The 12,132-nt window shown below is 47.4% G+C and overlaps 1 protein-coding gene across 3 annotated transcripts in view; it reads right to left on the bottom strand.

Moving 5' to 3' along the window:
• The window catches only part of SORT1 (sortilin 1), a 226,828-nt gene that overhangs the window by 30,702 nt on the left and 183,994 nt on the right, over positions 1–12,132 (bottom strand). For all 3 annotated transcript variants that reach the window (XM_069633008.1, XM_069633006.1, XM_069633007.1), the window contains one exon: positions 3,534–3,640. In XM_069633008.1, the coding sequence (XP_069489109.1) occupies positions 3,534–3,640 (107 nt within the window). The remainder of the gene's footprint in view (positions 1–3,533; positions 3,641–12,132) is intronic.

Below are 12,132 nucleotides of genomic sequence, written 5' to 3'. Positions count from 1 at the left end.
AACTGACCCTCTGGGGTCACCATCACCGTCGTGTGGACAATGCTGGATTTGACTTTTAGGGACTTCATTGATTCAGTGCGTCACCCTTCCTCAACTCTTATGCGGGACTTCCTTTGCATCTTGAACTCATGGTGGCCCTGAATCATGCTGTTCCCATCTTCATCTTGTAGCCTGGCTTTCAACATTATGTTTTACTACCGACTTCTGCAATTGTAAACACTCTCCCCTCTTGCTTCTCCACTCTTTGACTGCTTACTCTGTTCTCTCCTTCTTTCCCTTCTCCCTTTCTCCTCCCCTTACTTTCTTCTATGCACTTATCAGAATTGTCACTGAACCTTGTATGATAGCAACCTCGTCTGTCTCCTTCCCACAACCTTTACTGTCCCCGCCCCCCCACCCCCTCCAGCACTATCTGAAATGTCGTCGGCCGAGTACGATAGTTCATTTCACATCCACAATGTTCATGGCTTGTAAGAATGTCATTGTATTTTCCCCTTGTTCCCACTCTTGCCTTGAAGCGCTTTGAAACGCATTGTGTATAGGCGCTATATAAATAAACTATATCATATCAACCCTCCCACCACAGGCTGCACAGTGTGCATCTCTCGAGGTTCCCCATTTGGAATGGGTGGCATATAAAATCCTTGCTGCAAGAGGTTGTACATCATCCATAAAGTAAACCAAATCAGGTGGCATGTTTATAAGCAGGGAACCTGGCATCAGATTCCCCAGCCAGTGGTAGAAGTGTACCGCAAAATGTTGTGGAACTATGGTCTCGGCAGGGAAGAGGGTAGGCAGAAGCATAGTGCAACATGTGACGAGGTGTTGCACTATTGAGATGCCCCGGCCGCAAGTGACTTAACTAGGGCTCCTATTACAACTTTACACTTGCACAGGGACATGAATGGACCCATACTCTATATAGAATGGTGAATATGGTAGTAAAACGTAGAGAAATGGTAAACAGAAATAAAATGTAAAGTCCCGACCGTTCCCGCTCACTTCGATCACTGTCCCCGGCAGCTTTCTGCATGATGTTCCACCCAGCAAGCCAATGCATGCCAAGCCCCAACAGGTATACTTACCAGTAGAGTGGGTGAGGGGGCATCACAGGCAGTCATCACAGATCCGAAGCATATAAAGAGGAGTTGCTGCTGATAAACTAGGGCCGCGTCATCATCAGTAACTAATCAGGACATATGACAGGGCCGCACTGCAGCCGTTCTGTGGTTTATTGCATTCACAAGGGCTCCAGACCAGATTTTGAAGTGGGAGTATTTTACTCACTATGTTTTTAAGGTAGGAGTAAAAATCATCTCTCTACCTCCTCCCGGAGGGGGTTCGTTCTTTCGACTGGCCAGTCCTAGATGAGGCTGGACTCTGCCCTGCAGCTGAGTCAGTGGCCTTGTTTGACTTGCGGCACACTGACAGTCTGCTGTGGCAGTCTTTTTTGGTTTTCTTTGAGAAACCACGGCACACCTCGCATCCCTCCTCATCGTGGTCTGGATTCAGGCAATATAAGCATCTATGATGCTGATCCACCACAAAGACGTTTCTCAATCCACACTTCGTACCGAGTTTGAAGAGGCTTCGACTTTTCTTCTCTTCAGTCATGCTTAAAGGCACAAAGTAGGCCCAAGGTCGGCCCTCGCAAAACTTCTATAGTGATCCGACGGTGGATGAAGATCTTCGCTGGTAGCGGATCCCCACTGACAATCTCTGCCCTTCGTCAAAGATTAACAAAAATCGCCCAAAAACTATTTTGGAAACATTTGCAAGAAACACGAAATTAGCTTGGAGACCAACTTGAGGACTCCCAACACTAAAGTGTGTGGTAAAAATCTGAAGATGGCCGCCAGTGGTGGCGCTTAGGTTGAGGACTCTCATTGGATGGGGCAGTATGACCCAGAGGACAGCGATTGGTTTAGAGGAGAAATACAGTTTTGAAGTGAAACTGTTTTTTCTTTTACCAAGTATTCCCAGACTGGCGACAGGGAATATTCATGAGAATGTGAATCCATGCCAGACCCCATGCTGGAGAACTAGTAAAAATCAAACATATTCCCATAGGGTATTTTTAGGAGAGTAGATATATAGGTTAACTAGAATAAATCGTTGTCCACACTTCTTTACACCTAGCAGTTTATGCAGAGTTAAACACTTTCCTCTTAAATCCTCAATCTGATCAGGCATTTATAACAGTTTACTGCAGTAATTGCATGTTTTAGAGAGTACAAGTGCCTGGTTTGCTGCTCACCTTTAGAGGGGTCAAAGACTTTTTGAAAACCTACTCAAAATATCAATGTGGCCTTTCAAAACATCTTAGTTTTGTTTCTCTTGTCAATTCGCTATGATAGCAAAAGTCATCAAGGCTAAACCTTTACGTATATTTACAAAGTGTCCAATCAGCAAAAAGAAGTTCAGATGGTGCAAGACAGCATGCAATCCCTCTGGAAGACAAACCCAGCAACGAGGCCAACATCCCCCAGCAACGAGGCCAACATCCCCCAGCAACGAGGCCAACATCCCCCAGCAACGAGGCCAACATCCCCCAGCAACGAGGCCAACATCCCCCAGCAACGAGGCCAACATCCCCCAGCAACGAGGCCAACATCCCCCAGCAACGAGGCCAACATCCCCCAGCAACGAGGCCAACATCCCCCAGCAACGAGGCCAACATCCCCCAGCAACGAGGCCAACATCCCCCAGCAACGAGGCCAACATCCCCCAGCAACGAGGCCAACATCCCCCAGCAACGAGGCCAACATCCCCCAGCAACGAGGCCAACATCCCCCAGCAACGAGGCCAACATCCCCCAGCAACGAGGCCAACATCCCCCAGCAACGAGGCCAACATCCCCCAGCAACGAGGCCAACATCCCCAGCAACGAGGCCAACATCCCCAGCAACGAGGCCAACATCCCCAGCAACGAGGCCAACATCCCCAGCAAGTCTGCCTGTTACCCAAATGTACACTCAATATTAAACCAGAGGGAGCAATACTGGATTATACAAACATTTAATTAATAAATCCGGCTAAAAGAAAACGACACCCTCACGTTTCCATAAATGCGATGCATCAAATTGACAAAGGTTGGCTAATCTGGGTGCCACAGCCATAACTTATGGAAGCATGAGAATAGTGTTAAATAATAAACGTGTTCATAATAGAATGCTGTGCCCTCTTGTTGAACATTTGAGTGTACATTTGGGGGACAGGCAGACTAGATGGGGATATTTGACTTTGACACCCTGTAACTTGTGTGTGTTTAAAACCCCAGGTATACGAGTGAGGCTGTTTAAGCCACACATGCTGCGTTTGCAGAATTAATAATCTCTCAAAACACAATTTTGCAAGTGTGGGGTCAACAAGTAATTGCAGGATTTATATGTATGGGGTCTTGTACTGAGAATATATGTAGTGTGTTTGGAATGCTGGCAACCTTTTAATTACACAGAGATCGTGCATGGAAGGAAGGGGCCACACACCAAGAACACCGCCCGGCCCACCCTCCTGCACCCACAATTGCTCACCTGCCGCCGCAGACATACTTCTTCACGATCAAGACCGCAGCAACCACAGCGACCAGCAGTACCGCCACCACAGAAAGGATGGCCGGGATGGAATTAGACTGGGGCGCCTTTAAAAGCAAAAGACGCACATTAATACATAAAGGCAAACTGGCAGCAAGCAACGCAAAGGGAAGCATAAGTGACGCCATAATTCCTACCACCAAACCCTCACCTTCCTCTCCCCAGCCCCTCCCTTTGGACATCCAGCCTCTGAACATTCTACCTGCAGAGCTTGGGGAATTCTTTGCACAGAAAGAAGTAATTTCTACCAAAACTCGATATGTACACATTCTTTGCAATCAGAAACAGTTCTGGGGGGGAGGAGGTCAAGGGGGGGGTCAGGAGATCTTTGAAAGGAAAAAGATGTAAGGGGGCATAATCTAAGGACCACAAGTAGAAACATAGCAGGGTGGTGTGACAAATTCGATTTGATGGCAACAACGCTCCTATTCCGACGGTGACCGCTTCCCATGTGGCCAAGGGACGGCAGCCACTACCTGAGAGAGGATCACATGGGGGGGGGGAGAGACAACCTTGAGCGGAGTAGTAGGGCACAATCGGACAAGGCATGGTATTCCTCTCTGAAGATACCCCCAACCATACCACACGTCTTAATGGCACATTGTTCCACCTCCTCGTCCCCATACAAAAAGTGCTGAAGACCTAACAAGATCTATATGTGAACAACCAAGATCAGGGGCGGGGGAAGGGGGAAGAGAGACAGAGACCAAAACAGACAGAGCTATGCTTCCCTCAGTGAGAACTGGGAGACTGAGGGGCAGCAAGGGTTCATAAAGGGAGAAGAGGAAAGCCAAACACACAAGAAGACACTACAAGAAAACCAGAAGCCTCCTGGAAGTTTGCAGGTGTGAAGCGGTAGCGTTTGCCTTACCAGAGCCTGACACGAAGCAGATGGCCCCGGCAGGAACCGCCGAACAGTGTTAGGACTGATTTTCTATACTCTGGCCTGGTAGACAGATATATAGAAGGCCAACCTATATTGTGACGGGGACAACTCTGGGAAGCTGTAGCCAAACCAGTTCAAGGTATCAGTAACGAGTGGTTTAGGCGAAGGCTCAAGAGGAGGGGAGCTTGTAAAGGGTGCACAATGAGTACATACAACGGGGGTCACAAATTACACGTAAACAGTATGTATAATAGTTATTTATGGCCACGCAACACAAAGAAAAATAACTAATAACAGGTAGAATTATCACACAACACTAAAAATAGAATGCATATATAATGTCACTAGAGTGCGGCATACTACAGATCAAGGCCTGAAAGGGAAAGTACAGATTAGATTATGCACTACAGGACCACAGAGCAAGGCACCTGGCGAAAAGAAAAAAAACTTCTATGAATGTAACATCCGAGCCAAAGTTCTCACGATGGGCGGGGGCACTGCTGAGCCATCTGACCTGGGCCAGAAGGTACTCCCCTCGCGAAAGGACTGGTGCCAGCCTGTTGCTGATGCACCACTATCTGCGCAAGATGTCCCGGATGGGCCAAGACAGTGCGAGGGCACATGAGTGTTGCCAGTTTGGCGCAACTGCTGGGTGCAGTTTGTTTGACTTGTTTTCGTTTGAAAAGTTCTAAAGTCTTCACAGCAATCGACAGAATGAGACAAGGCGCACTTGTCAGAAAGAACTGGGTTTCACCGGACTGTAATGGCGGCTGATATAAAGGTGCTGACTTGGAATGTCAGAGGGATGGGCACCTATATGTGCAGGAACAAGATTAAATCCTTTCTGAAGAGAAAGAAAGCGTCCATCGCACTAATACAGGAAACCCATCTCAACCGTCAAGGTAACAATAAAGTGATGGAACAATGGGGAGGACAGGGTTTTGGGGAAGCATACTCCAAATATGCTCGAGGGGTGAACACATGGATAAGCGACACTGTGCCCTTCCAGATGCCAACGACAGAGGCAGACGCAGACGAGCGGTACTTGATGCTGCGGGGAAGTACTGAACAATTACATATTTGTTAATTCCTACCTAACTGCAAGACCTCAGCTTATCTGACCAGGTTGGGAGCAAGGTTGGCACCCCACTGGGATTGCTTTTTCATCGAGGGGGGGGGGGGGCGATTTCAATTGCGCGACCTCAACAGGTCTAACCCAGCGACACAGGGGGCTAAGGCAGTACCATCGCCACTTGATGCAGCGATAAGAAACCTGGGCCTAGCAGAGGTGTGGAGGGAGCTACATCCGGCTGCTAGAAGCCTACCGAAACAACTTGTGGCACCAGCGCGACTAAAAGAAGCTCTGTGGGTCCCGAGGAACTGCCTAAAGGAAACCCCAATGATTGTGCAACTTGGTAGGAGGGTTTGGAGCAGAGCCCTGAAACTGATGGGTCAGGAACACCCCTACTCCCCTGAAACTCCAATCGCTGCTGATGCTTGTGTGGTCAAGGCGGACCTGGCAACAGTAAGGCAATGGAAGTGGTACGGCATATACACTTGGGGTGGGAAAAGGGGTGGTGGGGACACAAACGATGAGGGTGTCTTTAGGGAATTTGAGTCTATGGGGGCGAAGGAGGGACTGCCCAAGGGCCAGTTTCTGTGGTACTGGAGGATCAGGAAGGTGGCAAAAGGGAAATGGAAGGGTTGGCCAGAGGAACCTGAGGCGGAACTAGTGCTGACCCTATTGCACAACCTGGGGGATGGGTGGAAACCAGTGTCCAGACTCTATAGCCAATTGGCAGATAAGCCCAACCCTAAAAGCGGTGCATTGAAATTAGAGTGGGAGACGGACCTGGGAATTAGCATAACAGAAAAGGATTGGGATAGGATTCTGGCATACCCCCAGGAGGCGTCAAATGTCTGCTTTAGGTTGATGCAGTTGAATGTCCTCTATAGGACCTATACGACACCAGGCAGGGTAGCCATATTCAACAATAATTCAAGCGCGTCATGTCCCTGGTGCGGTGCCAAAGGGGCGGGATGTCACATGTTCTGGGGGTGCCTGAAGGTACAGCGCTTCTGGTCCAGAATAGAGCAAGCCTGCAGGAAGGCGGGTCCAACACGGTATGAATGGTCACCAAAGGAATGCCTGCTGGGAGCCTACCCCGAGAATAAGCAAAGTCAGGCACATAATTAAATTCATGGCATGTGTGCTGGCCAAGAGAGCCATCGCGATGGCTTGGAAAGCAGCAGTGGGCCAGCAATATATCCGATGGCACAGGGAGCTGGAACACTGGGCAGCAGCAGAAACTAAGACATGGGGAGATGGAGTATCCAGAGCAGGAGGGTATGCACGGATAAAAAAAGTTTACCCGATTGTACGATGAATTTAACAATGAGAAAAGTAAAATAAAGTGATACAAAAGTTACCAAAGTAGTATCATCAGTACCAAGACCAAGAGAAATCATATTTCTTTGTACCGACAGCCTGAAGGACAGGTCAGTTTCCCCATAACACACGAGTAAAAGCCCAGAGGAGCGCAGCTGAAGGCTTCAATGCACAACAGTAGGTCAGAAGCAAAAAACTAAAAGCAAATAGTTTATAGGTCCACAAAAATGGAAGGAAAGGTGCAGTAAAGAGAAATCTTTACTAACGCACAGAAGCCAGAGAACGGAGGTGGCAAGAAAAGCCGAACACCAGCCACCGGCTTACCGTGAGAGGAACCAAGCACGCTAACAAGAACCGGCGAGTCCCCAGAACAGAAAGGACGACGGCGGGGCGTATTGCAGATGCACAATAGACGTAAATTTGTAAAGAAAACAAATAAGGCATTTGAAAGAGAAGGAACCTGCGAACACTTGATAGAAAGGGAAAGCAAACGGAAAAAGTGACAAGCTTCCAGGAATTACCGTTTAAGCAAGACGGCTAAGAAAAGCCCTGGCAGGATAATATACCAGGCAGATACAGAACTAGATAAAGTAGACCCAGCATGAAGGAAGTCCTGGAAGGATAATATACCAGGCAGATACAGAATTAGATAAAGTAGACCCAGCATGAAGGAAGTCCTGGCAGGATAATATACCAGGCAGATACAGAACTAGATAAAGTAGACCCAGCATGAAGGAAGTCCTGGCAGGATAATATACCAGGCAGATACAGAATTAGATAAAGTAGACCCAGCATGAAGGAAGTCCTGGAAGGATAATATACCAGGCAGATACAGAATTAGATAAAGTAGACCCAGCATGAAGGAAGTCCTGGAAGGATAATATACCAGGCAGATACAGAATTAGATAAAGTAGACCCAGCATGAAGGAAGTCCTGGAAGGATAATATACCAGGCAGATACAGAATTAGATAAAGTAGACCCAGCATGAAGGAAGTCCTGGCAGGATAATATACCAGGCAGATACAGAATTAGATAAAGTAGACCCAGCATGAAGGAAGTCCTGGAAGGATAATATACCAGGCAGATACAGAATTAGATAAAGTAGACCCAGCATGAAGGAAGTCCTGGAAGGATAATATACCAGGCAGATACAGAATTAGATAAAGTAGACCCAGCATGAAGGAAGTCCTGGAAGGATAATATACCAGGCAGATACAGAATTAGATAAAGTAGACCCAGCATGAAGGAAGTCCTGGAAGGATAATATACCAGGCAGATACAGAATTAGATAAAGTAGACCCAGCATGAAGGAAGTCCTGGAAGGAGAGCATACCAGGAAGTTGCAAATGTTTTTGTAAAAGTCCCTGGCAGGAACATACACCAGGCAAGGACTACTCAGCAGAGCATGAGAAATACACTGCCAAACGGGGTCCTGAGAGGGATAGATCAGGCCAGTCAAAGGCTGTGTGAAATCAAAAAAACAGGAGTAAAATCCTACGGGGGGAGGGAGTACACAGGTATCCAAAACAGGACAAAGACAGAGTCAAGTTGTTTGTCTATCAGTAGTGTTGTGAAAGAAGAGAAACTTGCATCTTTGAATATACAGCAGCAGGAAGTGAGATCCAGGGGAAGGGAACCACCACCCCCTGGAATAAGGAATGTATAAACCACTCAAAGCCATAGAAATGACCCTTCTCTTCATTGGACGGCGGGCCAGAATAGGACCTTGGACACGGGACCGTTTGACATCGACAGATCCTTCGTTATAGTTTTATTTAGGGAAACGCCTCTAGTGCAGGGACAGAGGAATTTCTCCAACCCCTTTAATTTTCATAAACGTCTTTGACCAAAACCATGAATCCCTTGTGTACGAGTCTCATTGCTGGCCCCTCACTTTGGGCAACTTGCCTTTTGACAAGTCGCGCTCTTCCAAACCCACTGGAAAGATAAAGCATAAACTAACAGGGAGTTAAGTGTTAGGGAGAATTCTCTGTAAAGGCTAAATTCCCAAACCTAGTGAGTCCCCCACCACCTTTGCTGGATTTTTTTGGGGTTTATTTTTTTCTCCTGCCAAGAGTGAGATTCTTTTCCTCCCACTCTTAGACATGATTTGAGGTGTTCCTTTGACTTTGTATGTGTTTTATGGGCTATGGGGTCCTTTACCCCATAGGGTTTCATGTGTTTTTGATATGTGGGTTACACAGCACCCTCCGTGCAGTAGCCCAGGGGTGTCGTAGCGACCCCCAAACTGACTCCATACCCTGGGACGGACTACTGTCTCCCAGGGCATGTAAAGTCACCATTGGCTTTACTAGTCTCAAATTGTGAACAGAACCAGTAAGAACCAGCATATTGTGGATGTACTGGTCAGGGCAATTCGATTGCCCCTGCATCTGTTGTTCGAGGGGGCACTGTCCAGTGCCCCCCGACCGCGTTTTGGCTGGTGCCAGTGGATACTACTTTTTATATTCGACCGCGATTATATTCCTATGGGATTTTCCCATTGTTCGAGGCTACCACTTTTTAAAATAGCCTCGAACATACCGCCGGTTTATTAAATTAATATAAATTCACCGGTTGGTATTTTTTGCCGAAACTTGGTCCCAAAATGGCGTTTGTGTTCGCTTCTGTGACTCCAACCCAAGTCGAGCCCTTTGTTCCACTTTTTGGCGGGCTTCTCCACAGAAGCCTCCAAAAGTGGTGCCACTCTGTCTGGGTACTACAGGGGGGGTAGGAGGGGGTTTAGGCAACTTGGACTGAGTTGCCTCAGCAACTCAAGTCGCACTCTTGTGTGATTGGCTCAAGTGGTGAGCCGCCCGACTCACCACTTAGCATGTTTGAGTGACAGCTAGGCTGAATGAATGGGGGTTTTCTGCATAAAAGCAGGGCTTTGGGGACTGGAACTTCTGAAGTCGCCACAGGACCTAAAGAATCCGAGGAGGGAGGAGCCGAGCCGACCTGCAACGACGACACCACCGGTGGAGCCCTGCTGAACCGTCTCACCACTTTTCCCGACGACAGAGGAGATCTCCAGCCCGGAGAGTCTTCTTCCTTTGACTGGTGGGGATAACCAGTTTGCCCGTCTTTTCGCCTTCCTGGACCATCTCGTGGCCACCTTGCCCGTGCCAAACACCCCAGCAACCGGAATACCACGGTTTACCACTACCGCGAAGAAAAGGGTGGTACCTTGTAACCGGGAAACTTTGTGGCTGGTTTCTTCCCTGGCAATGCAACGACCTTCAGCTTTCCTCCACGTCGAGACCTCCTCTTCCTCTGGACGAAAAGGTTGTTTCCGAATTGTTCTTATTACAACTGTTCGAATGACAATTGACCGAATTGTGAAAATATATATATATGGTCAATTGTGACCCTTTAAATTCGGTCAATTGTTCATTCGAACAATTGTAAACGAACAATTTGGGTAATACCGACGAAACACCAACTTGCACCCGCTGCCAGGAACAACTGCCCCCGCTGGAGCGTTCTTCCCACTTTCAGGTACTGTGTCCCGCCTGGCTTCCCTTGCGACACATCGTTCGGGGTGACAGTAAATACTCGACTTTCTCACCTGGGTTAGCCTGGGACCGGTTAACTAACTTTTCCTGACTTGATCTCAATCTTTGGTGAACTATTTACCAAGACTCTTTGGGCATAACCCCACTGTGTGATCCTGGACACATTTCGCTTGCTAGAGTGGGCCTGGCATTTGAACTTCCTTGCTCCCCAGTAGACTTTGCCTGACCTGCCTCACTGTGGTTCTTTGAAAAGTATTGAAATTTGTGTGCTTTCATAACTCTGCCTTGTCCCTCCCTTTTTAATAACTTATTAGAGTGCCATCTTATGTTAAGCGCTCACCTCTGTCTGAAAATAAGTGGTGTTTCTCATTAAGACTGGTCTAATAAGTAATCAGGGAGATATATATATATATATATGACAATGCATTACTTACCGTAAAAGCATTTCTGATGGTTGTATCTGCTTAGATTCACATGCTGTGCATAGGTCCGACATCCAGTGGTCACTGCGGAGTATTGCATTTTGTTTTTCGTAGTCGAAAAGGGGACGTCGACAAGGCGTGTCTGTAACACTATCCCTATAGTGACGTGCGTTGTACCCACAATCCCTCACGCGTTGAGGTCCCTCTGTTTGTATTTTTCTGCCCTGAGGGAGCCTTCTAGACGTGAGTGAGTACAGAAAAGAGAGAAATATAGAAAAGGATGTCTATGTTCCTTCCATCCGAGCGGGGAGGAAGGGTGGGCGCATGTGAATCTAAGCAGATACAACCATCAGAAATGCCTTTACGGTAAGTAATGCATTGTCTTCTGATGTTTGTTAATCTGCTTAGAATCACATGCTGTGCATAGACTAGCGAGCAGTACCCGGAGTTGGCGGTGGGTTATGAGAAGGAACAGTAGAGAAAAGATGTCTTAATACTGCCTGTCCCACCTGGGAGACAGATGTAGAGTGTGCATCTAGACAGTAGTGTTTTGTAAAGGTGTGCACAGAACTCCAGGTAGCCGCTTTGCAGATGGACTCAAGGGGAACATTTGCAATGAACGCTATGGAAGCCCCAGTGCCTCGAGTAGAATGTGCTCTTGGCTTGAAGGGTAGTTCTCTCTTAGCAAGAGTGTAACAGAGAGTGATGCATTGAACAATCCATCTAGATATAGTGGACTTTGAAACTGCATCTCCTTCTCTTCCTGCTGCCACAGAGACAAAGTACTGATTAGTTTTTCTCAGTGGTCTGGTTCTTTCCATGTAGAACATGACAGCTCTGTGTACATCCAGTGTATGCAGACTTTTTTCTCCCAAGCTGGAAGAGTTTTGAAAGAACGTTGGTAGTTCTATTGACTGGTTTACATGAAATTTCGAGATGAATTTTGGTGCAAACCTAGGGTGTGTGCGTAGAACCACCTTATCTTTGTGAACTGTTACAAAGGGGTCTAGTACAGAAAGAGCCTGTAGTTCACTTACTCTCCTAATGGAGGTGATGGCTATTAGGAAAGCAGTCTTAAGAGTGAGGTCTTTAAGAGTTGCCTTGTGCATGGGTTCAAAAGGAGGGCCCATGAGTCTAGAAAGTACCACATTTAAGTCCCATCCGGGAGCTGGGTTAGCTATCGCAGGGTGTTTCTCTTTACCCCCTCCATGAAGGCCTTGATAACTGGTATCTTCCACCACGACACTTTAAGTTGGGAAGTGGTGTATGCAGAAAGTGCCGCTAGGTGGACTTTAATGGAATTAAACACTAGACCTGAATCCAGTA

This window comes from Ambystoma mexicanum, chromosome 13, assembly GCF_040938575.1.
Source record: "Ambystoma mexicanum isolate Mex_15411 chromosome 13, UKY_AmexF1_1, whole genome shotgun sequence".
Classification (NCBI taxonomy): Eukaryota; Metazoa; Chordata; class Amphibia; order Caudata; family Ambystomatidae; genus Ambystoma; species Ambystoma mexicanum.
Note: the sequence above shows the minus strand (reverse complement) of the source record. Positions and strands in the feature narration are given on the sequence as shown.